This window comes from Triturus cristatus, chromosome 2_2 (genome assembly GCF_964204655.1).
Source record: "Triturus cristatus chromosome 2_2, aTriCri1.1, whole genome shotgun sequence".
NCBI classification, from domain to species: Eukaryota; Metazoa; Chordata; class Amphibia; order Caudata; family Salamandridae; genus Triturus; species Triturus cristatus.
In genome coordinates this window covers 355,669,835-355,697,037 of record NC_140582.1, presented here as the reverse complement: position 1 = coordinate 355,697,037, position 27,203 = coordinate 355,669,835, and the positions used below count along the sequence as shown (strand labels likewise).

Sequence of the window (27,203 nt, the reverse complement as noted above, 5' to 3'; positions counted from 1 at the left end):
TGTATTTGCTAACTCTACGAGCCATTCTGTTCCCGTGGGGAGAAATGGTTGCCGCCTATGTCCCAGAATGCACAACTTAGCCACCTCCAACCCCATCGTCAGCCAGCACTTCCTATGCTTGAAGGGGATAATATTCCCAGACATATAATATAATAAGGCAAGTTGTATGGATGATATGAATCGTACATCCTCTGGATTACTCAAAACTAACCACACCTCCTCCGAATACTTAGATAGCCGGGGACAGCCCCAAAGAACTTGTACAATGTCGCAGCTGCCATCCGCACAGCCCCAACAGGGTAATGTGGCAGCACTGAATCCTTATGTACCTGGCTGAGGATCAGTACCGGTTATGTAACAGCTTAAAGTGTGCAAATGTTAATCTATCATCATGAAGGAGAGTATCGAGGCCATCCATCAACGCCCAGGCTTTGGGTGAATATGCATGTCCCACAGTCGCTTGCCAATGAAGCCTGGTGCATTTGAGGGTGTGTAGAGAATGGCAAGCGTCAAGCACCAACCTGTATCCCTGATAGTGTCCCCCCCTGCCGATACCCCACTTTTCGATAAATTAATGTATCGGTGAGGACTGTAGTGGCAATGATCCCTCCCTCAATTTGTCCTTGCAACAGTGTTGAATTTGGGTATATTGCCACTTGTGTGCGTAATCGAGGCCGTATTCTGAGCTTAGCTCCTCAAAACTAACATTATCAGCCTCTGATGGAAACTGGTCCACTGCCTATATGCCCTGGTCCTTCCATCAGGCCTATTAACTGATGTCTGGCCCACCCGGATGCCAGCATTGTGCCAAAGGGGAGTGGCAATTTGTGTAGCCATTGGTGGATTTTTAATAAGAAATGTGCTGTGTTCCACATATGTAGCATGTGTCGTTCTACAGGGTTATCCGAAGGACTAGAGTGTAGACTGTGGTTTGTATTGTGCTTCCAAGTTGGTCTCGCAGCGTAAGGAGTGTTTTTCAGTCCATATCCACATGGGGGGGGGGGGCACATACTGTTTCTATCCCTTACAGTTACAGAAGATGTGCGATAGAAACCCATTTAGGTTTTCTTTCATAATTCACAAGTATGCCAAAATAATCTGTGCACGTTTTGAATAATTTTCGCTTGAACACTTGTAATTAGTTAACATTATCTGGTTATCTGTAAAGTGCAATAAACCGTGGTGTGTGTTCAATATTAGCTGTTTTCTGAATTGTATAATTACAGAGCCTCGGGAAGTCACTTCATTTATTTTACTTTCAAAATTATAATTGTCACAATTTAATGTTGTCTTTCCCGGCAAGCCACCACTTCTTATTCTGTGCCCTCTTGTACACATTTTCAGGAGTATCTATAAAGTATAAAGTGCAATGTGCATCCTGAAGTGTGAATCTCCAATTTCACGCAGAATTGAACATTAAAATATGAAACAATTAACGTTTATTTCACCTAGTGTCCTTTATTTGTTAAACCAAAGCCCACTAGTGCAAACACTTCTAGTGCCCCTTCACACACAGTCTCATTAAAATGTTGATGGGATGGAAGAACCCATATATATTTTTTTTCCTTCTTGCATTTCTTCGTCTTCAGTGTGTTGATGTCCTTACTCCTCCTGTGGCAGGAGGTGGTTCGTTTCTTGCCCGGGCAAATAGAGGTAGGTGGGGTGAGCCAGTGTACTACCCTCAGTATTATGGCAATGTGATTGAACTAATGCAAATCCATGTTTCGGGTGGCCACCATGAGGGAATGGAATATAAATAAGAGATGTAGCTGCCCTGCTAGGGAGGGTCCAGATTCTGCACCATGAGGTATCACGCAAATTCTCTGCCACCTGCTAAAGTCCACAAAACACCATACTAAATAAAATACAAACACCCCTCTAAATATTATTAGGAAATGAGGGTCTTCTCAAAGAAAGCCGAGAACAGATTTCATTGCACTCCTGATGTTGGTTGACGAAGAAGTATTTTTCTCCTTCTTTTCCAAAATTAGTTTTGACAGCCTTGAGGTTGAGAGAATGAATCTGTGGATCCGTGAGGTAAATCAGTGCTTCTCCTTTTTCACTTCCTGTAACCCAACCTGCAACAAAAGAACAGCTTTTTTACGGCACAGCCACTTTAACTACTACTCATACTACAATTATTACTACCACTGGCCCCATTTCTATAACACACAATGCCCAAAACGCTCTATGTGCATCTGACAAAAAACTGCACATTATTCACCTTATGAAAAGTTCCAGGGGAGTAATCTTTAAAATAATATGCCCTTCTTAGTAGTAGGGGGACTCCACAAACTAATGCATGACTTCTGGCACACCTTTTCTTTATTTTAGTGGCCATTAAATCATGATTTCTGTGCAGATGGAAACTATTTCTTGGAGTAATGGAATTATCTGCTTAAAAAACCTGGTAATTCTCTATCCCAGTTCTTTCTCAGACTCAACCAGCTGTAAGTGAAAGAAAATAAGCACAGTTCACCATGCATCACAGCCATCCCTGTGTGGGGTGCAGTTACTCCACTCTCTAGTCAAGTAGTATTCCAAGGAAATTACATATGTCAAGAGAGCTGACATGGATTGCCAGGTTTGCTGGAGTTGGGAGAATGCACACTGCATTGTCAGATACCTCAGGCTGAATTAGAAAAGTTAAACCAATGAAGCGAGTTAGCTGAAGAAGATTTAAGATGTGTCGCTTGGAGGGGAAGGGTCTATCAGGGACCTAAACCTATGTTTCTCTCTTGTCACATTAAAGAATGTATACGTTGTGCCCCTATGCTACAGGAAGTGTGCAGATATGTTTACTCCATTAGTTAGCTATGCTCCGCCTCTGAAACCAAGCTAAATTAAGATGTTAGGAAATTCCTTTAACCCATTGCTTGATTTTTCATTGTCTGTCAATCTGTACATTATTAACAGCAAATTATACATCAACAGTGCACCTTTTTGGGTATGAAATGATGTACATTTTGGGAATACACTCTTTTTTAAATGAAAACTCTGCAGGCGTTTATAGGGAACACTGGATCGTCAGATTGTTCTTCACAGCGTTTTTGTAACTTTCAGCACACATGACCTAGTAGAGAACGCCGTACACTTTTAAAATGTTTCCAACTCAACTTTTACAAAACGATTAAAATAACATTCACCCTTATGCATCAACCCAAAATCCAGTCGGTAAAATACCGATTCGGTAATAGCTCCTGGTATTAAGGAAAAAATACCCAATCCCAATGCATCAACCCAAAAGCAGAAATCGGTATTTAAGGAATCCTTAAATAGCGATTCTTTAAATAGGGATTCCTTAAATACCGATTCCTTAAATGCAATGCATCAAAGTTAAAAAATTAGCGATTTCGCTAATAAGGGGAGCAAATTACCATGAAGATGAACTGCATGGTAATTTGCAAAAACTTTGAAAAATGCACTTTTGTGCATTTTTCAAAGTGTCATGTTGCGCACACACATGCCCTTAGAGCATGTGTGTGTGCAACATATGTGCACATATCATTTTCAGGGGTGCAACAGGGTGTCCTTTTGACACCCTGGCACCCTTGAAAGTGCTCCAGCTATTAGCGATTCGGTAATACCGAATCGCTAATACAGAATGGCTTTACATTCATTCCTATGGGCCTCCAAGCCCATAGGAATGAATGGGTAGGTATTCCTTATTACCGATTCGGTATTACCGATTCGGTAATAAGGAATGTTAAGGAATCGCTATTTGAATAGCGATTCCTACATGCATAGCCTTTTGCTATTCCTTATTAGCGATTCCTTATTTTTCGCTAATAAGGAATCGCAAATGCTAATGTTGATGCATATGCCCAATTGTCTTTTTAGGTCTCGCCTGACCCAGCGCATGCGCTGGTCTGGCGAGACTTATTGAGAGGGCTCCAAAAAGTGCTACCAGGCCGGCCTAGAGCTACAGTGCATGTGCACGGGTGCGCGCGCCGCGCTTTACCGCAATTACTTTCACTTTCGCGGCCGCACGGCCGCTTTGATGTTTGATCACGATCGCGATCACTTTCGCGGCCGCAGGGCCGCTTGTTAGAATTTGGCCCTGGTCAAAACATTGTTTGGTTGGATTAAATGTTTCCATGTTGTTGCTATGCATACTAAATGACACGGGCTGAATATCATTTTCTTTCATTCCTGTTCCATGGTTGGACTAACTCTCTGTCACCCTTTCTGACATTATTATTAGGGCACAAAGGTGGGGATAACAAGATAAGCTTTTCTTGAGAGCTACAAATATTGAAAAAAAGATTACAGTAGAAGCTTTGCACAAGCTTGCACGTCTTGTGATTGTCCGCCACCTCTTCCGATTCTTCTGATTGTCTTGGCTTGTTAAGAAGTTAGATTTCGGAGGCTGCCTCTCTCTCTCTTACAGCACCACACAGCATCAATGCAGCACATCGTCCAATAAACCAGCACCATTTCACCGGCTGACGTATTGTCAGAGCGTTTCCCTCCAGTTTGTGGTCCGCGCTACAAAGACCCATTAGTGATCACCCTATAAGAGAAGCTGTGCTCTCGCAACAAAAATAACTATGCCGCCGGCTTTGCTAAGGGTGCCTGTGAACATGTATTTCCCTGATCCTTATGTCGCATTGCTGCTCTGTGTTTAAACTGTTGTTTTTTCATAAATGTAATAAACTGACGCAAGAGCTACAAATAAAGGAACTTTCCTCCCGAACTGAGGCCTCTGCCTCGTCAGGCAAGCCATGCGCAGGTGCAAATGGCTTAAATCACTTCAGCCCCGGAATTTCCATTATCTGGGGGCTTTGATTACCACCCCTACATGGCACGCAGTAGTGCCACTTTTTGCAGCGACTCCGGGCGACATGAACATCAGCTCGAGGAGTGGCTGCATGGCACTTATTAATGGCTCCCCACTCTACCCGTTGGTGATAGGATGGGGTGGTATCTGTAAACATCACAGACCCCACCTCACCCTATGAAGAGTGGCGAAAGGGTGGGATTCCCTTATCTCCCAACCTCCGAAAGCCTCACCGGGCCACCGTCACCCATTGTTACTAGGCTGCTGAAACAATAGGTAGGCAGGCGGCAGTGGTGAAATGTTGCTTCCTCAGAGACAGAGCTGTACCTGGGGGCTGGTGGAAAAATGTGTTTACCTTTAGAATCCGCTGTTGTGGCATCCTTGGCAATTATTCATTACTAGCCGATGCTGGTTCACACATTGTCCGAGTTGTTTTAGGGCGAGGGAGCTCACAATTGTTCGAGTGCCAGTGGCTGCAATCACACCTTTCATGTTTGAATTAGCTGTCAGTTTTGTCTGCAAGTCACCCTTGAGCAACATTTCACATGTGTTTTTAGGCGCAGGCTCAACGTTGTGTGAGTCTGAGCAAATCATTTAATCTCCTTGTGCCTAAAAAACACAAAAAGGAATGTGTCCTTGTGTAATGTAACTGGTGCTCATTCATGTAAAGTGCTCCAATACCTTCGAGGAGAGTTCGCGCTATATAAAACTAAAGAAAACAAGCATTGGCATAGCAAATAGGTCTCGCTTTTGGGACCTTATAAGTGTTTAGCCATGCAACAGTTGATGTTGTTGCACCAAGGATATTGTGCTGCATAACTAAATACTTATAAGGTCCCAAAAGCGAGATCTATTGGCTATGCCAATGCTTGTTTCCTCCTTCGTTTTCCTTCTTCCGTTTCCAACCTACCTCTTGGATTACTTTTGCGGTTTATAAAATCAACAAGATACTCTTGGGTAAGCCTCTGTGTATTAGCTGAGTGACTTAAATTGACTTCTAGATTCAGTGAACCGAATACTAACTACCAATGTTGTGATAAAACTTTAAATCACAAGGAAGAATGGTATTTTTCGCACAACAGCCTCTCAAAAAGGGTTTTGTTGAACGTATGTGCATGCTTTGGGCGCAAGGTGATCTCAAGAAATTACACAAATTATTTACTGATTCCAAAGACAGGCAACCTGGAAGGGATTGTAAGTTCTCCTTTGGCCCGAGAAGGCGGACCAAAGGACTGGTTTACATTAGGAGCAGCCAAACTAGTTCGCGAAATAATGGATCCATGCCAGGATTTCAGAATAACCAATGACTATGTCAGATATGTTAATTTAGATTCACTGTATGTAAATGACTCATATAAAGACACACTGACAATTTGCTGTAGAGTCTGCTCTCGTAAGCATATGCTGGCACAACATCTTGCCAGTAGTCAAAACTGCATGGTCATCTGGAGTACTCTTGGCACTGACTAGCCTCCGTACCCCTCATGTTTTTACAGTTTTAGAATGAATTGTTGAGGTTTTGATTATTCACTTATTTATCAATTAGCGTGCCTTTATACTAGGCTCTTAACAAACAGATAATACACCGGTACCAAACAGAAGTAAAACAAGTCAAAAGAGCTGACACGATACCGCTCTCTGCTACGGTTAGTAGGTGTTCCTAAAAGAGTTTCTTGAACACAAATAAGGTAAAATCATATAAATGGAAACGGAGGCGATTTTTTAGATTAGCTGCAAGGACTGTGAAGGAAGAAATGTGTGAAGAGGAACCAAGAGTTCGATGACCAAAGAGAAGGAATTATTAATCCAAACTTAGAGACCGAGATGGCACGTGTGCAGAGATCAGTGAACAAAGGTAAGGTGGAGCAAGTGAGAGTTGACGTAGGAAAACACTACTATGAAGATCACAGAATCTGACCCGACTTGTAACTGGAATCCATGGCCGCTGAGACCTTTATAGTGAAATGTGAGTCCGATTGTCATTGGAGAAAAGAAGATGAATACAAGAGTTTTTTTGAATAGACTGAAGCAGTGTAAGAAGACAAGGTAACGTAAGGAGCAATAGTTGGTAAAAGAAAAAAACAAGAATTGGAAAATTAGTTGAGAGAGGAGAAAGGAAGAAATTATTTAATTTTACAGATCGTAGGGCCAGATATACGGAGATACAGGCCACAAAAAGTGGTCTCAACTTGCGACCCGACATTTTGTGACCAGTATCAGTACCGACATATGTATCAATAGGTTGGTTTGCAAAATTGCGCATTGGAGGGGGTGCCGAACGATCATCCTAATTAATGTTTATTAGGCAGCCTGCAAATTGTGACTCCCTCTGATTGTCTGCAAAGACAAGCAACAGCAGACCTCTATGCCTGTCTGCATTTCAAAATTCAAAGCGTTTTTTTTTTAAACTGACAATTTCCTTAATGGAAACGGGGCTGCTTTTAAAAAGAAAAGTTTTGAGTTTGGGAAAAAGCCAGTGAGGGTCCGCTAGATTGCTGCACACTGAAGCTGCCTCCTAATTCACAAAGGATGCCCTTTGGCAAATAAGTTACAACTCCAACTTGGGAGTCTGTAACTTATCAGTGGTTTGCGACTGGAATTATGGTCATAAATGATTGACACATATAGTGTTGATTCGATATTTGGAAGAGACACCCAAAACACGCTCCTTTCAATCAATGAAAAAACTTTATTCGGACGCAATATCGCGTCCATAAAGCATCACACATGTACAATGGCATAATAAAACATACAGCTCATAAAAATACAAAGCATAAGAAGATTAACATTTTTAAAATATAATAAAAGCAGAAACAATACAGTAGTATTAGCAACAAAGGTTAAGAAAGCATAGGCCTATTAGCTCATATGGCAGATCTTAACAAGCATTGGCATAGCCAATAGGTCTCGCCTTTGGGACCTTATAAGTGTTTAGCCATACAACAGTTGCATAACTAAATACTTATAAGGTCCCAAAAGCGAGACCTATTGGCTATGCAAAGCGGCCGTGCGGCAGCTAAAGTTAAAGTGATCGGGATCACGATCAAACTTCAAAGCGGCCGTGAAAGTAATGGCGGAAAAGCGCAGCGCGCGCGCCCGCGCACATGCATTGTAGCTCTAGGCTGGCTTGGTAGCACTTTTTGGAGCCCTCTCAATAAGTCTTGCCAGACCAGCGCATGCGCTGGGTCAGGCGAGACCTAAAAAGGCCCCAATGTGCAAAATGGCTTCATCATTTGATATTTGAAGTGAGAATCTAAAAGCAGGCCAACATTGTCTAACATTGTGCCAATTCTTTTTTCTAATACAAAATTTGTAATCATTTCTAAACCCATTTTACTAGTTGGAAGTTGTTTTTGGACTTGTAAAATTAGTTTAGCAAGTAAGAAAATGCTTTTTACTGGTCGCAAACCCTCTCATTTAGTGAATCAGAAAAAAGTTTAGTACTTCTGGAAGTTAGACAGGTGAAAGTTTTTGACCACAGGTGAGAACAGTTCAGAATAAAAGAAGGGTCAAAGACAACGCCAAGATTCCTTGGGAGGGGAGACATAGGCATAGGAGTTGAAGTACAGAGAACAGGGTAAGAGGTAATTACAACAGACAAACCAGGAAAAAAGAGAATCGTTGTTTTCTCTGCATTAAGCCTTGGGCTTATTTTGCTACCTTTTCGACAGCGATGTGAAAACAGGAAAAATGGAATGTCTTAGGATACATACCTTGCAGATCCACAACAATTTCTGATTTGTTGGTAAATTCGTAGGTGAAGTGTCCAAAGGCCAAACCATACTCTGTTGCTTTGTACTGCGATCGCACAACATCCTTGTTATTCGATAACTTAACGAAATCTCCAAGAATGTATGGCTCAACACTTACACATCCTTTTATGGATCGGCCATCCAAAATCTAAAAGGAAATCAAGTCAAGTCAAAATAACTTTATTCGGTTCAAAAGACCATAAAAAATTCACACACATACTTGCTAAAATAGAATTTACACATCATAGTCACAAAGGCATAGATAAAAACAAACAATAAAAAAGCAGACAGTAGATAGCGTTCAAACAGTGTTGGGAAGGAATATGAACCCTAACGTTGAATATCCAAAACGTCCATCTCTGGTATCAACCATAAAATTTCGTCCATGTAAATAATTTTTATAAAAGGGTTACACAGGTTTTATTAGGCTATAATAACTCGTATCGTTTTCTTATAGACATTACAACTCTAATAAAATTCGAAACTGCAATGCAAATGGTTAAAGTAGACAAAGAATGTAAGAAATTAAAACCGCCAATATAGGTATATGGCTATGTTTCCCTCAAAAGTGGGGTTACAAATTTTCCCCTCCACTTTTTATAAAGGGGATAGAACAAAATAAACTGCAAAATGCTCTGAGCTGCCAAATTATCACACGAACAAGGTGGTAATCTGTGAACCCATCCTGATTGTTTAGGGAATGGCACTACAAAGTGCAATGTGCTTAATCAAAACCTAGTCAAGTAACATCGTGCTTGAACTTTTGTGGTAAAAGTTAGATAAAATTGCTGTTCTACGGGAAACGAACATGGGGGGACAGATACTATCATTTGTGCACGGCGCAGGTGTGCCCTAGAATAAAATGCCTCTTTTATAACAGCTTTTTTTTTGTTTTTTTGTTTTTTTTGAAAACCTTTATTCTTCAAAAAACTTGGACACAGCTATTCAGCCGCCATCCCGGAGGTTCGGCAGCTTTGAGAGAGCAGAACAAAGAAACGTCCACAGTGCATAGAAGGAGAAGCAGAAAAGGTTCTGTTTTAAATAAACACAAACTCACACAAAACCCCAGCAAGGCGAAGGACACTGAATACCACTGGTGATTGCCCCTCAGGGGAGAGCAGACCCCCCTCGTCTAACAGTCACAATACTGTGATAAGAGGAAAAAGGGGGAAAAGCAGAGGCCCAAAAAGTCAACTAACAATCAGATACATATACCAAAGCTGGAAAGAATGTTAAGGAGAGAGCTGTTCATCAGGGGGATCCAAATCAGGGGCCAGACATATGCCCCCCCTATACTGGTTCCACCGCCCCCAAATGGCATGCCACTTCCGGGGGCGCCCTCTAGCACAATATACTGTCTTTTCCCTAAGCATACTCCAGTCCATGTTTTCTTTCCACGCAGTCAATGTGGGGGGTCCCGCAGAGCCCCACAGGCGCGCGATGTCTCGCTTAGCCACCATATTACCCAGAGTCACCCACAGGGTCTGTGCCTCATCGTGATCGGTAGGCCCCCAAACATTCAGGAGACAGCACCGCACCTCCGGCTGCATAACAATGCCCGTCACCTCCCCCATCACCGTATGGACTCTCCTCCAGAATTCCATGATGACGCCACATTCCCAAATGATATGCATAAAGGTACCCACCATACCACAGCCCCTCCTACATAAGCCCTCCTCAGAAAATCCCATATGAACCAGCCTTGGCCCCGTAACATAGATTCTGTGGAGTATTTTGAGCTGCACCAGCCTCAGACGTGATGGGATCGCGACCTCCTTAGGAGAGGAGACCGCAGACTGCCAGTCCTCGTCATCCAGTTCAAGTCCGTCCCTAGTCCACTGGTCCCTCAGCCCCAATAGCAGGTCCGCCCTATCATTTATCAATTTCTTATATATGAGAGAAATAGTACTCTCTGGCATATGGCCGTCGAGGATCCGATCCTCCAATGGAGAGGACTCAGGCACCTTCTCACCTTCTACGAGGACTGACCGCAGGGCATGACGCACTTGAACATAGCGGAAGAACTCGGATTTCCCCAACTCATACTCCTGCTGCAGCTCTTCAAAGGACTTCACCCTCCCCTTAATCAGCAAATCTCCAACCCTGGAGATTCCAATCAAGTCCCATTTATCAAAACCTTTCGTATGCCAGAGCCTCCCCAATTTTTCGGATTCAAACAACGGGGTAGCTACGGTGAGCCTATCCTTCCAGCCCAGCGAGTCAGTCGCCAACCTCCACACGCGCACCGCCACCCCAGTGGGCCCCGTGAGGGACGAGTCCAGCGCCCGCGAGTACAACTCTCTATGATAATTACCGCCGCGCAGCAACCATCGGTCCATGGCGTAGCCGGGGCTTAGAGCCGGACCATAGAAACCATGATTAATCGCGCTCAACTGGGTGGCCCAATAATAGCGTCGGATGTCCGGAAGCGCAATACCCCCGTCGTACCACGGAAGCGTCAACTTAGCAATCGCTATGCGCGGCCGTCCATCCCACAACAACGATCGTTGGAGGCTTTCAACCTCCCGAAAGTAACTGGCCGGTACCCAATCAAGGGTATTCTGCAAGGTGTAGAGGAACCGGGGGAGAGACATCATTTTAAACAAGGCGGCGCGCCCAACGAGGGAGAGCGGCAGCTTCCGCCAGCCCACAACATCCCGCCGCAAACGCGCCAGTGGGGGGAGCAGGTTTCTCTCATACCGCAGATTGGAATCAGTGGAGATAAAAATCCCCAGGTACACGAAGCCCTGCTGGGCGATCCGGATCGAACAAGTTCGCGGGACAGGCGGAACATCGCCGCTCAGAACATACAAATACGATTTACTCCAATTGATGACGAGACCCGAGTTCCTGCCAAAGGACGTCAGAACGTCACAAACCACTATAAGCGAGTTCTTGGGCGAGGCGAGATATAACAGGATGTCATCGGCATAGAGCGATATACGGTCCTCGTGCTCGGGCGACCATCTAAGTCCACGTATATCCGGATGCCAGCGTATCCACGCCGCCAGCGGCTCGAGGGCAAGGGCGAACAACAAAGGCGACAGGGGGCAACCCTGCCGGGTTCCCCTCCCAAGCTGGAACGGAGTCAACGCCCGCCCGTTTACCACAACACTCGCAAGGGGGCCCTCATAAAGCAACCTCACCCAGCTCACAAAACCAGGGCCAAAGCTGAACTTGGCAAGCACAGCCCACAGATATGCCCATTCCACCGTATCAAAAGCCATCGTGGCATCAAGAGATGCCACAATAGCTGGTTCTCGGAGCGTGCCCGCCCTGGCAATCACTCCATGGAGACGCCGAAGATTTAACGCAGTGTTACGGTGCGGGATAAAGCCGGATTGATCCGGATGGATCAAGTCTCCAAGCACCCTGACCAAGCGGCCTGCCAGAATTTTAGCCAGAATTTTCGGCTCAGCATTAAGGAGTGATATTGGCCGATAGGAGGCACACTTATCTCGGGGTTTACCCTCCTTGTGTAGTACAACAATCGTCGCCAGTCTCTGGTCCAACGGAAGGGACCCACCCCCCCGCGCCTCCACAAACATGGCGCGCAGGTGAGGGGCAACCCTATCCGGGAACAGCTTATACAAGTCAATCGGCAAACCATTAGGGCCTGAGGCCTTGCCCGAGTTCAGCGCGCGGATGGCACCCGCCACCTCATCGACCGTTATGTCTCCATCGAGGTCATCTCTATCTACATCAGAAAGGCAGGGCAGAGCGATGTCACGCAGGAGGTCAAGCGAATCCTCGGTCGGCCTATCCGAAACTGAGGCATAAACCATACGGAAATAGTCCGAAAAACACTGTACTATACCCTCAGGATCAACAACCACCTCTCCCCTCTCTCTCGTCAGCTCCGGCACCACTCTATTAACACGTTCTTTTTTGTCCAGCCAAGCTAGGAGTTTCCCGGCCTTATCACCAACATCATACAAGCGACCCTGCTGTTCCCTACTGAGGGTCTTGGCGGCATTCGTCACCAGGTCCTTATATTCGGCTTGCTTCAAGCTCAGTTCATGCAGTGAGGCCGCTGTAACCTCCCCCTCCAGGGCCAACTCTAAAGCCGCGATCTCCTCCTCAACCTGCATAACCTCGCCATCTCTCCGCCGCTTGGCTGCCACTACCAAGGAGAGGGCCTCTCCTCTCAGCACGGTCTTAAATGCTTCCCACAACAACACGGCCGAGTCAACGGACCCCTGGTTGTCCTTAAAAAAGTGATCAACTGTCTTCAACAGCGCACTGCGCATCTTGGGGTCACGAAAGTACCAGGGGTTAATAGGAGCAACCCTGCCCCCTCCCTCGCGGCCGACATCCAGCCGGACCCACACTGGCGAATGATCCGATATGCCCCGCGCCATATGCCTGGCCTCAGATACCAATGAGGCGTGCACAGCCAGAGTGAGCAGGTAATCAATCCGAGAGAGGCTCCCATGCGCCCCGGAGTGGAAGGTGTATTGGCTCTGTGTGGGGTGCCGGAGCCTCCAGCAGTCTACCAGGCCGAGTGTGTCTATAAAGTCTGGAAGCCACTTCTGAGCCCCCCCGGTGGCCCAGAGCCGACAGCATTGAAATCACCCCCCACCACTAGCATACCCTCCGGGAGGTCCAACAAGGCCCTACCCAGATCTGTAAATGTGGAGGCCTGCAGGGCAGGAGGGACATAGACCGAAACCAAAACCAAAGTTCTTCCTTCCCACCTCCCCGCCACCGCCACAAACCTCCCCCTATCATCAACAATGGTGGAGTTCACCTCGAACGGTAGTGAAGCTCTAACTAGGATGCCCACACCCCTGGAGCCGGAGGAGAATCCCGAGTGGGCTATGAATTTGTAACCTTTCCTATTAAGAGCATAGCAAGTATTACCTATAAGGTGTGTCTCCTGCAGTAGGGCGACATCCGGCAGAGACCGTTTCAAGAACTGCAAGACTATCCCCCGCTTAATGCGATCCCCCAAACCATTAACATTCCAGCTAAGAACATTTAAACCCCTACCCCCCATCCCCACACACAAAGAGGCCCACCCCACACCCGAAGAGCCACCATGGAACAATCCTGACAATGATTACTATGCCTTGCAAAAACAAACCCCCCAACAACAATCCCAAAATCCCAACTATCCCCCCCACCCTGCACCCCTACTGCAGCTTACAAAGCCCCCCCAACTTGCAGTGTGCCTGTCGCCCTACCAGAACCCAAATCTACAAAAAGTACCCTGAGGGAGGAAAGAGCTCCCATCGTCCTCCCGCAACCCTCCGTATTTACTGCAATCAGCTCAAGTCATTATCTGGAACCAAATCAAGTCAGTCCGGCTCCAAAGGCATCAACCCTGCCCATCCCGGCCACATTCCCCGTCTGCGGCAGCATCCTCGCCAGTCCGTCGTCGGGGCAAAGCGTCTAGCCATTCACCGGCCATAGCAGGCGACTCAAAGAAGAAAGTTCGGTCCTCGTACACCACACGTAATCTGGCAGGGAAAAGCATGGCATACTTCAGGTCCCTCTCCCAAAGCCGTCTCTTCACCCCCAGGAAGCTCTGCCTTTGCTTTTGCACCAGCTGGGTGAAGTCAGGATAGAAACTCACTGACGCGTTCTGAAAAGGGACCGGGCCCGTCACCCGCGATGCTTGCAGGATAGCGTCCCGATCTCGGAAGTGAAAGAGCCGGGTGACAATCGGTCTCGGTGGAGCTCCCACCCTGGGCCTCCCACCCGGCACTCTGTGAGCTCGCTCAACTGCGAAAAACTTCCCAAGGCCCTTAGGCTTCAGATGGTTAAGCACCAAGTCCTCCACGAGCAGGTCTACAGAAATCTCGTCCGAGGACTCCGGGACCCCGATAATGCGCACGTTGTTGCGCCTGGCCCGGCTCTCAAAGTCCTCGAGCCTACGGGCGGAGAGGTCACACTCGGCCCGCAGCTTACGAACCTCGGTCTGAAGTTCCGAGACATCATCAGCGAGGCCCGTGGTCTTGAGATCAAGGGTTTTAACCCTTTCATTAGTTTTGCCCAAATCCGCGCGGATCAGGTTAACGTCCACCAAGATGGTATCCACATTGTGCGCCAGGGCATCGAACTGTGTCCCAATCGAAGCCTGCATCCCTTCGAGCGCGCCCATGACATCCTGCAACGAGAGCTCCGAGGCCGAGGGTGAGGCAGTCTTCTGTACATCCAGCGACTGGCTCGATCCACCAGGCGACCCCTTCTGCTGGGCATAGCGGTCCATATTATTGGATTGAGTATAGGCACCCCGCCTGGTAGCCTTGGGTTTCAGCCGGTCCACCTCTGCTTTACCCGACATGTCTGGCACCAAGCAGTCCAGTGCAAAAAGACGGCCCTCTCTCAGTCAGAGGGAACAGGAGAAGTCAGATCTGCAATAGCCAGTCAGAGTAGGGCGCAGGGCGTCCAGAGGATAATAAAGCAGCCGAAAGCACTCCCGGGCCAAGGCAGACAAAGGGCGAGAAAGTGAAAGTGAAAGGACGGGGTTCTCCGTCCGACAGTTCACACCTCGCCTGGCTGCTGTTGTTCAATTAGAGGTCGGGCATCCTGCCAACGCCAGCCCCTGGCATCCCTCGGAGATAGGCCTCAATCTTCCGCCGTGCACAACTCCGGTTCCCGGTGGGCGATCCGAACTCGGGCAGCATCAATCGCCTCCATAACGAGTCATCTGCAAGATGCCGTGCATATAAAACAGGATTGAAGACAGGATAGTCGACGGAGGGCGCGTGGGTCTCGGGAGCTCAAAGCTCACGCGGCCATCTTGGTCAAGCACTAGGCTCCTCCCCCCTATAACAGCTTTTGCATTTGTATTGATACTTGCACGATTGTCATAATACTGCCCCAAGCTTAACTCATGTAATTTGTCCTTCACAAAGCGGAGCCAGGGGATAGACAATGCACTATCTAAGTTGGTACAATCCTTAATGAAATCCCTTGAGAACATTAGGTCCTCAGATAACCAGATCTTAGCCCATAAGAGCAGTGGGACTATATCAATCTGATCTTTGAGATAGGTCAGCCCCAGTTCCTGTTGACAAAAAAGTGTGGGGGCACTATTTGGTGCCAGTAATAACCTTTTTATACATTTATTTTCCAGGACCTGCAGTTGTCAGGTTTTATGGTAGCCCCAGACTCCTGCCCCATAGGATGCCACAGGCAAACATTTGGCTTTGTAGAGGGTAACCAATTCTGTCACCGGTTTATGGCCTAGCTTGCGGGCAAAGCGAAATAAACCCTCCACAGCCCGACTAGTATGTTGTACCCTGGCTGTGATAAGATGGTCCCAATTCATAGTATTGTTAAAAATATTCCCTAAATATGTAACATTTTGCAGCTTGACAATAGTCTTGCCCCTAACCTCAAATGTTCTTGTTTTTGTTACTTTAGGGCCAGACACCATGACATTAGATTTAATAAAATGTACTTTTAAGTCCAGTGCTGCTATAAAATAGGTAAAAGCGTTAAGTGACTTTTGAACGCTGTTGGCTGTCAGAGACATTAAAACAGTATCGTCCGCATAAGATAACAGTGGGATCGCGTTGCCTCCGATTTTAGGAAAATCAAATTCTTTCTCTATTAAAAAAGCCTCTAAACCATTTGTATACAATGAAAAGAGGAATGTAGCTAGAATGCAACCCTGCAGGACACTTTCTGTGGAGACAATGGGCCCCATCTTTTCCCCCCCAAGAGCCGTATCATACGGCAACTGTTATAGAGGTATGGAGCCTACGTAGGATGGATATAAGGGCTTCTTCAAAACCCATTTGCTTCATCAGTCCCCACAATTTCTCCCGATTGACTGTGTTGAAGGCACTGGATAAGTCAGTGAAGGCCAGATGGATAGAACGCCTCCTGGCCTTCATGAACTTGCCCATGATGAGGGACAAATTGAGGCACTGTTCTGTGGTATCCATCCCCCTTCTAAAACCATATTGCAATCTGGACACGATCCCTGTACTGTTCGCCCAAGTCTCAAGACGCACAAGGACGACCCTCCCCAGTACCTTAGCAGTGGCGTTGATTAGTGAAATTGACCTATAACAGGCAGGGTCACTCGTTCTACCTTTCTAATATACTGGAACAAGATTGCCTCCTTCTAGGTTAATGGAATGGGGCCAATCACCACAGCGTTGAAAGTGAGCAAGGGTGCCCATAATTTTGGGTTTCTTTTAAACAAATCCAAGGGTACCCCATCAGGGCCAGAGGCTTTCATGCTGATTCCCCCCGCTAAAGCCTCCTCAATTTCTGCCACTGTGATTGATGCACTTCATTGTGAGGCCAAGGTTAGATCAAATATCGGTCCCCCACTTCCTTCAATTATTGAGGAGTTTTTTTGGATTAAATATGACTAAACAATGGGATTCCCGAGTTGCCCCCAGGATCAGTGAATCCAAGGGTTTAGGCTGGTCCTTAAATAGAGGACGATTAATTATGTCCCAGAAACGCTTGGGAGTCTTTCAGTGCACTGGCTCTCTCCAGATCTTCCCAGGCTAAACGCCTCAATTCATCTTTTCTTTGTATGATGGTACACTTATAGATCTGCCTTAAATTTTTAATTTGTGTTCTATCACGAGGGTTGGCATGGAAGGCCATTTTAAGGTTCCTATGCGCTCTGGAACACTCAGCGTTAAACCATAGCATCTCCTGAGGTTCCCTTCTTTGAACTGATCCGGTCAGGTCCTTTGCCACATCTGCACAGATCAGTTCAAAGTCATGAACCCCCTCATCAGGGGGAGAGTCAGCTTGGAGACAACTCATAATGAAATTTAAATTTGCCGTGACAATTTTTGCTTCAAATTGGATGGGATCAACTTTACCCCAATTCAGTCTCATCCCTTTATTTTGATTAAAATAAATAGGGCAACCATCACCTTTCCCAACCTTAGCTATTATACTGAAGAAAACGGTTAGAGGTTTATGGTCACTTGCAATATTTGGTGCCACCTCGAAGTCGCCGACAAGCAGGGAATATGTCCTCGGGATAAACATAAAATCAATTGTACTTTCTCTACCTCCTCTGACATAGGTGGGACACCGGGGTAAGGAGCTGCAGACCAAATTATTAGTATTAATAAGGCCTAGGTCATTGTCAATAATAATGGAATGTAAAGCCTCACCCTGTGGTGTATGGATAAAATGTGGCTGTGGCTGACCCTCTGTATCTAGCAGCCCACAGACTCCACTGTTACTGAAAGAAGAAATGGTACAATTAAAATCCCCCCACCCAAAGGATACATAAGGGCTGTCACTTCCCCGCAATCTTATTAATCAGCGCCTGTAAGTCCTCAATCACGTGACTGCTATTCTGGTCACAGATATTATAAAACCAGTTTACTAGCAATAACTTAGCCCGAATGAAGTTGGAAATGAAGACCAGCTGGTACCAGGGTGAGGTCTTTACAACAAGGGTTTGTATGTGCCCATATTTGAGTGAGATTAAGGTCAAAAGCCCTCCTTTTGCCCTCCCAGCCGGTGAAGGTGTTGCATGGACGGTGAAGGAACAATAACCGTCCAGAAGGATATCAGCCTGGTACCATGTTTCCTGAAGGCAAATAATATCAAAGCCCCTAATATAATCCACCCAATCCTCATTAATTAATTTTGCATGTATTCCTGCAATGTTCCATAAAATGATTCTACACAGGGGGTAGCATGTACCTGACTCGCCAGGCCCACCCTTGTTTATTGTATGGCGGGCATGGTACCATACCCCTCGCCCCCTCCAAATTCACATTAGAAACCAGAATTAAGTGCTGGATGAGGTTTTCAGTATTCACTGTATCATTGCTAGGGCTGCTGATGTTTAACAGAGTGGGACCAGATAAATCTGTTAATTGCCTAGTCCCAATATCGTCTGTATCTATAACTCTCCCTAAAACAGGGCTCTGTAAGCATGATCTTTTCAGATCGACTAGACTGCCTGATTGCACAGGCAGTCAGTCAATATCTGTCAAGCCAGAGAGAGCGTCAAAGCGATTGGGGTGGATACATGAAAGGGACTGGAGGGGAAAATATTGTTTTGGCTTGGGCCCTGGGAGGTGTTGCCTCTTGCTAGTCCCCGGATGGAGGGGTGGCAAAAAGTGTGCACCTTGTGTTGTTAAAATTAAGTACAACGCAATCCCCTTCTAGGCATTTGGTTGTAGGGCCTAACCGGCCCACCCTCCTTGCCATAATTAATGTGTTCAGACCAATTTATGTGTGATGGAATGTTCCTAGAGCACCAATATGCTGACTTGTTTAGAAGGCTCAGGCAGCAATTTTCCTAGAGCACCAATATACTGTCTTGTTTAGAAGTCTTGGGCAGAATTCTTGTTGCCCTGGGAGGAGGTGAGGGACACCTGTCAAGATCACTGTGTAAGGGGTTCAGTCGGGGGGTAAGTTTAAAATATTTTCTGCCCCCACACCTGGATAACGATCTATACACTGGTTCCAAATTATTGAAGGATTCTTTTGTTTCTCTCCCACCCCCCCAAGCATGCCAGATCCTAGTCGCTCTCTCCCATTCTGCCCCCTCCTTCGTCTATCCCCGCTAATGGTCTCAACCACCCCAATTTCCCTTACTCTCATATATGTTAACTTCTTACTGGTATCCGTGAGGGGGGACCCTCGTAAACTGGCCCGACTATCTATAATAGATAGTCCATTTGATGATTCCAAAGTCGCCGGGAAGGCACTAGAGAAGTTCATCAGTTACCCTTTTATTTTTGTGGCTGGGCAGAGGGTCCTTCACATTTTGATCTTTAACTGCTAGGTGATTCCTTCGGTCCTGCAAAAGTCGCACAAGATGCTCTTCAATACTAGCTAAGTGGGAAAGAATAGATTCCAGGGCATATTTTACAACCTTGCTGATTCTTTCAGTCAATATGTCCAAATCAATCTGTACAGTAGTTTTTCCTCCACCATTATGGGTTCTACAGGCAGTACCTAAAGGGTGAGATTCTTTTGTGCGCTTAACCCTTGGCGACTGACCCTTTGCTTTCAGGTCAACCCCTGCCAGTTCAATTTGCTTCCTCTTCCCTCCTATCACACTCAGGGACCAGTTCTTTCCATGATTAGTTGCGGGGCAATCTCTTCTCCCTTGTGCGTGGCGCATTGGTTTCCGACTCACAATGATAATAGAGGGTGAAAGTGGGGGTTGTGGCCTTGGTTCAGGATGTATTCCAATGGCTACCGTATGAGAGTCCTCAGTAGTAACTGGTGGGTCAGGGGGAGGGGCTATTGACAGTCTCCTCTCAGCCAATTCTATTTCCTGGTTTAGTGCCCCCACCGCCTTTTGAAGAAAACCATCTAAAGTACTGTCAGTTGTTTTTGGAGCAAGGACAGTTTTCTGTTTCCTCATATTGAATATAAATAAGTTTCAGAGGAGTTTAGCTTAGGATATGACCAATTTAGGGAAAAAAGAAGCCTTTACCTTGACGCTGCTTCGCTAAGGTTGGGCTTTACACCAGAATACCAGTGTAGAAGCTTTAAGAACCGGGAGGGTGGGTCCAGATCAGCCTCCTCCGGGCCTGCCCTAGGCCCGGGCACGCACAAGCCCGAAGCTGCTTTTATGCGCCTCCAGCGCAGACAAGGATGCTTTGGAGCCACCAACCGCGTTGAAGGATGGGGGGTGTAGTCCCCTTAGGCCAAAGTGCTGGTGCATGGTAAAACATGCTAAACATACAATATGTATAGAAATAGTCCAAGAGAGCACACAGACACCACACCTTAATGCCCAAAATGCACATTCAGAGTTTAAGTCTCAGGTGCTGAGCAGCTGTGTCTCAATATAACTGTGAGGCTTGAAACTCAAATTTGTAATTGGTAAACAAGTGGGCAGGTATCAGGCCCTTCAGAATTGTGAGTGTGGTGTTTCACATGAAGATGTGTGCTGCTGAAGGAAATAACAATTCCCACATGCTATTCTCTAAAATCTTCTGTTTCTGATTACCATTCCCACTGAGGTCCTGGTAAATCTTAGCAGGCAATTAATGGGTATTGTTCTGGACCACTTATAATGAGGGCATTAGTATTTCTGTTGCACAGTTTAATCATTTTTATTAAAAGAGAGGTCCGAAATGATGTTTCTTTAGGGGGTATTGAATCCTCTTAACCAATATACATACCACTTTTCTCATTATCCTTCTCCACAAGTAATTAACAGATACATCAACAGTCTATTAATTAATGATGTTCAACTTATTACAGCTGACACTGATTTGCTGGTAGCCCCAATGCATTTTGGGGTTATGGCCCTTCTTCAGAGAGCTCATTTCATCCGTCCAATGTTAAATGCTTGCACGGCCCCTGTCGGAGACACCGCACAACACTGGTTATCTCCTCAAAGAACATTTTGAAAATAAATGTGATCAAAGTGCATTTTAAAGTAAAATATTCACACAAAGAGGCTCAACAGCCATTTGTCTGTTAAGCCAATATAGCCTAACACTCCCTGGCAGCAGATCCCTTTTTATTTCAAAATGTGCAGTGAGTGCTCCTCATGTGTCACAATTACTCCCATTGTGCGGGGGCTAGCATTTTATGGTGGGAGCCCCCTAATGCCAAGAATCACATACAATATGCCAGTGCCAAAATTCTGCCATTTCTGCCATCAACATACCATGGGTTACCCATGTGTCAAAAAGTATCTTTATAATGTCTGTGCAAGCCTTTTGGTTGTTGCCTGCTCTCACCTCCATATGTCATATTTATCCTTCCTTATGTCAAGAATTACTTACCAGCACCAGCATTTTGCCATGGGTGCCCCATTTGCCATGAATTACATCCAATATGCCAGCGCCTTCTGAAAGGATTGGAGATGGGGAGGCGACAAGTGATGTGACGTGCTCCCACGGCGGTCTGTATATGTGGTGCTGCAACACATCACTAATGTGGTAGCACTGAGTCATGTCTAACCCTGAGGTAAAAACGACAACGCCAGAGCTAGATACTCTCTCCTGCCAACCAGTGGAGGCACCTGTAAGTGCATGCTCTGAGACATATTCACGGCCCACATGACACCGCTGCTTCACCATCACCACAAGGGTCAGTATTTTGCTTATCATACCAATGGTGAATAACAGACTAATATTCACTATAGGTATAACAAAATAGGGGCAGAAGTTAAGAAAGGTGAAGCCCCAATGCCCATAATGGCATGTTACCACTGGATGTTATCTGCCCAGTGGGTGCGTATTTAATGGAATTAAAAAATACAGTAAGCAGGACTTTAGACATGTGACTGCTAAACAGTAAATCCCACCTAGATAAAAGTGCAGGAGACTTTCTGAGGGAAGACTTGGTGGTAGTATGATTATTATGCTACTAAGAGAAAAGGGAACGAACACAGCATCCAGTATCACCTTCTGCGTTAACTAGTATTTACAGTATGTACCATGATTAATGATGTCTTTTATGATATGCATTAGTGGCGCCCTATAGGACCGATGTCATGTTTTTGTCAATTAATGAATACAAGTTACTCACCAAAAAGTAACATTCTGGAGATGTTAGTTTGCTTTCCTCAACACTCTTGAAGAGTCCCTGTAGTTGGCCAGGGGACTGAATAAGTCCTTTTTAAACATCTGGCTGGCAGTTTGGGCACAAGTGTGACCCACACGTCTGCCTGTCTTTCTCTGCATCTAGAAAGGACAGAATAGTGGAGGTCCAGAGAAAAAGAATCTAAAGAATATCTGTAAAAGTGCCTATGATGGGAAACAATCACTCAGATGTATGTTGAGTTTCCCTTCCTCCATGAGAAATTGAAAAACACTATTCTATTTTGGCAACCTACCCAAAAAAAGTTGTTTAAAAGAACTTGGCCTGTAGGCAGAGCTTGTTGATCATTGGGGTGGCTGTCTTTTTTGGTTATCTGTCTCATTTCCCTCCTCCAGGATGTGCTTAGGAGCTGGGGGCATGTACTGTGCTAAGATACATGTTTTACCTGATGTTAAGCCACACTGCCCTGCTAAACAGGCAAAATCTGCATTGCAGAAAAAGGAAGTTATATCTCTGAGTCTGACGTTTCAATGTGGTTCCTTGCCAGAGTGATGGTGCATGGTCCAAGACTGGATAGCAAAGCCAAGAACAGCAACATGCAGAGCAGTGATTGGGTTCAAATTAATCTGCTCTTGCAGTGGCCCTCTTTTCTCAGATCCAGAAGCTTTTAGGCAGGGGCAAGCCATACCATCATGTTACTCCACTTTATACCACTCTACACCACTCCACTCTACACCACTCTATGCCACTGTACTCCATGCTACTTTGCTCCACTTCATCCTATGCCCCTTTACTCTATGTCACTATACGCCTTTCTACTCTAATCAACACTACGCCACTCCACTCTATGCAAATCTTATGTACACCACTGTACTCTACACCACTCTATGCCACTTGACTCTACACCACTCCACTCTACACAATGACACCCTATGGCATTCTACAACACTCTACTCAACGCCACTCTACTCTTTGCCACTGTACTCCTCGCCATTCTATGCCACTTCACTAAACGGCACTTCTTGCCACTCTACTCTACACCACTTAACTCTACAACACTCCGCTATACAACACTCCACTCTACAACACTCCACTCAACTCTATGCTGATCTAATCTACACCACTCTACTCTATGCCACTTTACCCTGTACCAATGTACTGTACGGCACGCCACTCTAGGCCACTCCACTCTATGCTACTCTATTCTACGCCACCCTACTCTACTTCACTCTACACCACTTTATTCTATTCTACTCTACTGTACCCTATGCCATTACACTTCACCACTCTACACTGCTCTGTGCCTCTCCACTCTACTCCACTCTCCTCTACCCCACGCCACTAACATTTAGCCATGCTGAACTGCAGCCACGCTGATGTACATACAACATCGCAAAAAGACAATGGCAAAGCCAATAGCTCTCACATAGGCGAGGACTATTGGCTTTGCCAAAGCTTGTTTTTTCTATAATCAGGTAGAGTGTACTTGTCTGTGGCTGGTTCAGTTATGGGTACGCTCCAGCAAGCACAGTGTGCCTGTTAGGTAATACATCCTTTGGGGCAGATGGGGAATTTTATTGCAGCCTTTTTCGATTCCTGGCACAGTCTACCTTCTCTTCCTTTACCCCAGATTGCTGGAAGCAGAGGTCTTTTTGTGGCTGTATTTTTTCCTGGGATATTCAATAATTCAGAACTGTTGAGTCTTTCATTGTTTATTGGTGCTGCACTGTGCGTTGTGGTTATCTTTACTTGGTTGGCACACTTTTGTTTTCCTTTCTGCATTTCAAATGCTTATCTTATTCAGTAAATATATTTAGAAACAAACAGCATAGACTGTTTTAGCTTCATCCCTAGGGCTCACATCGACTTCACAGTGTTTGACGAATGACTGCAGAGTACTCCACACTGCTACCCTAAAGGTAACATGTATGGGAACAAGGTGCTGAAAGCCAACAGATGCCCCCGATGCACTCGCTGAGTACATAGCTATGTTCACTGCTGGAGATGGATCTCAACTTTACAGCAATGAAAAGAATACACAAAATAGTTTACACGAAGGGCACTCTCTCTGTGTAACAAACAAATTACATGAGGATCACATAGCATTTGTACTGTTAAGATCAAAATGGTGGCATAATCAAATGTAACACGAGACACAACCCTTTTCTTGGTCGGTGGAACTGTTTGAGAAGGTGCAGGGCAAGTGTGCCAACCTAGGATAAGAAAATTAGAATGCCTGAAGTCTATGGCATATAGACCCAACCCTCCTCTTCTAGAGCTGAGAGAATCTGCCAGAGTCGCTATTCTGCAGGACTCATTCACGAGGACCAAAATGAATGCTGGAGATCCAAGCTGGTGCGCGGACTCCTATTCCTCTTGTCCACTGCGGACATGCAGATATACATTTTCAATCTTATTTTCCCTGATCAACTAGTTCTACCGCAACTAGCTCTACCTTCCTGCACTAACCCCCAAAGCTTATGAGCATCTAAATGGGAGGGACAAGGGGAGAAACAAGCATTGGCATAGCCAATAGGTCTTGCCTTTGGGACCTAATGTGTTTAGCAAGAACTTTTGGCTATGTTGTAGAGCATTGTGGCTGCTGTGCATTATGTTGAAAAGTTATATTAAAAAGTGTGAATCATTTTTGTTACCTTTATACAAACGAAGACAACATTATATACAACTGAAAAACCGGATTAAAAAAAGATTTTAACATAAAACATGTCTTCTACTTTTTTTGTTCTTGCACTGCTGGCAACTTTTTCCTGCACTGAGTGGTATTGTATGGAGTGTTTGTTGCATTCAGTAGAGTGTAATTATGTGGTGTATAATTATGTGGCACTGAGTGGTATTTGGAGTGTATGTTGCATTGAGTGCAATATCATTATGTAACATATAATTATGTGGCACCATGTGGTATTATGTGGAGGGTATTTATGTTGCATTGAGTAGAGTAAGTATGAGGCGTGTAATTATATGGCACTGAGTGGTATTATGTGGAGTGTATTTATGTTGCATTAAGTAGAGTGTAATTATGTGGCATGTAATTATGTGGCACTGAGTGTTATTATGGGGAGTGCATGTTGTATTCAGTAGAGTGTAAATATGTGACGTGTAATTATGTGGCACTGAGTGGTAGTAGGAGTGTATGTTGCATTGAGTGCAGTGTAATTATGCAGCATATAATTATGTGGCAATGTGTGGTATTATGTGGAGTGTATTTAGACCTATTGCATTGCAGATGCTTGTTCCTTCTTCCATTACTGGTGCGCAGACCTATGAACTTATGCATCAGTAGAGTCCCAAAGTGGCTGCGAAGGAGCTACCCTTGCATCCGGCTCCTGTCAGGCTGTCGTCACCTTAAGGCGATGACGGGTTCTCCAGTGCTTACTTGTCTGTGTCTATGGAGTCTTACTCTGCACTTCTGAGATTGTAGTTCCTGTGACTCTGAGAATTTGGAGAGACAGCCAGAGAAAGAGAGCTACAGCCTGCTTTGCTCACCCCGAGTGAACTATCTTTGATTGACTGGATCTTAATTGGCTTTTTATATAGCGCCTTGTAGCTCTACGAGTTCTTCCGAACGCTTACCACAGAGAACAAATGAGGGAAAGGGGGTAGGGTGAGAGGACTTGTGGGTGAGCGCGAACTCCAGCCGGCGGGTTTAAAAGCGCTAGTTGGAAAATAATAAAAGATTCTGGATGAGTTTTTAAGTGAGACAATGCCGAAAGGGGGAGGAAACATTGAGAGGAGGGGAGGGGGGGAAGAGAGAGATTTAGAGAGAGAGATTTAGAGAGAGAGAGGTTTAGAGATTTAGAGAGAGAGAGATTTAGAGAGATAAGAGAGAGATTTAGAGAGAAAGAGAGAGAGAGAGAGATTTAGAGAGAGATAGATTTAAAGAGAGAGGAGATTTAGAGAGAGAGAGATTTAGAGAGAGAGAGATTTAGAGAGAGAGAGATTTAGAGAAAGAGAGAGAGAGATAGAAATGTAGAGAGAGAGAGATGAGAGAGAGAGATTTAGCGAGAGAGATTTAGAGAGAGAGCGATTTAGAGAGAGAGCGATTTGGAGAGAGAGAGAGATTTGGAGAGAGAGAGACTTAGAGAGAGAAAGATTTAGAGAGAGAGAGAGAGAGAGAGAGAGAGAGAGAGATATTTAGAGAGAGAGATTTAGAGAGAGAGATGTAGAGAGAGACAGATTTAGAGAGAGAGAGATTTAAAGAGAGAGAGACAGATTTAGAGAGAGAGAGACAAATTTAGAGAGAGAAAGAGAGAGAGACAGACCGATTTAGAGAGCGAGAGAGAGAGATTTAGAGAGAGAGAGATTTAGAGAGAGAGACATTTAGAGAGAAAGGTTTAGAGAGAGAGAGATTTAGAGAGAGAGAGATATTTAATGAGAGATCTAGAGAGAGAGAGAGATTTAGAGAGAGAGATTTAGAGAGAGAGAGATTTAGAGAAAGAGAGATTTAGAGTGAGAGAGAGAGAGAGAGAGAGAGAGAGAAGGGGAGAGAGAGAGAGATTTAGAGAGAGAGATTTAGAGAGAGAGATTTAGAAAGAGAGAGAGAGAGAGAGAGAGAGAGAGAGAGAGAGAGAGAGAGAGAGAGAGAGAGAGAGAGAGAGAGAGAATTGGTGTTTAAGGAATCAGCAATGAACGGGACAGTAGGTGCTTGCTCGGGACTGTGCATAGGGGCCGGACAGAGGAGGGGACGGGCTTTACTGGTCAGGACTGGCCAGGACGGTGCATTGAATATAGGTGGAACCCTTGGTTTGCCTACAAGAGCTAACTGCTCAAAATTTTGCACGGAACACTAGGGGCGAACTGCTCAGGACAGTGCAAAAACCAGCAAACTGACGTATCAGGATTGTGCACCTAACATAGCAGACTGACTGCTCAGGATTGTGCACCTAACATAGTGGGCTCACTGCTCAGGATTGTGCACCTAACATAGCGGGCTCACTGCTCAGGATTATGCACCTAACATAGCGGGCCGACTACTCAGGATTGTACAGAGGTGGTAGGGAGAACATTGCTTTGGATTGCGCACAATTAGATGGGTGAAAACTATTCAGAATTTCGCACAATTTGTTAGGGAGAAAGAAGCCTGCTCAGGATTGTGCACAATTAGTTAGGGAGAACACTGCTCTGTACATACTTTAGTACAGAAAAGCCGCTCTAACAGTTAAGGCACTAAGAGGGGGGCATAAGTGGGC

At 45.4% G+C, this 27,203-nt stretch overlaps 1 protein-coding gene across 1 annotated transcript in view; it reads right to left on the bottom strand.

Annotated features, from left to right (window-relative positions):
• Positions 1–1,445: 1,445 nt before the first annotated feature.
• Positions 1,446–27,203, bottom strand: part of ALPK1 (alpha kinase 1) — a 348,019-nt gene continuing 322,261 nt past the window's right edge. The window contains exons 15-16 of the mRNA XM_085641431.1: positions 8,494–8,680; positions 1,446–2,078 (exon numbers count right to left, since the gene is read on the bottom strand). Coding sequence (XP_085497557.1) covers positions 1,879–2,078; positions 8,494–8,680 — 387 coding nt within the window. The 3' untranslated portion in view covers positions 1,446–1,878. The remainder of the gene's footprint in view (positions 2,079–8,493; positions 8,681–27,203) is intronic.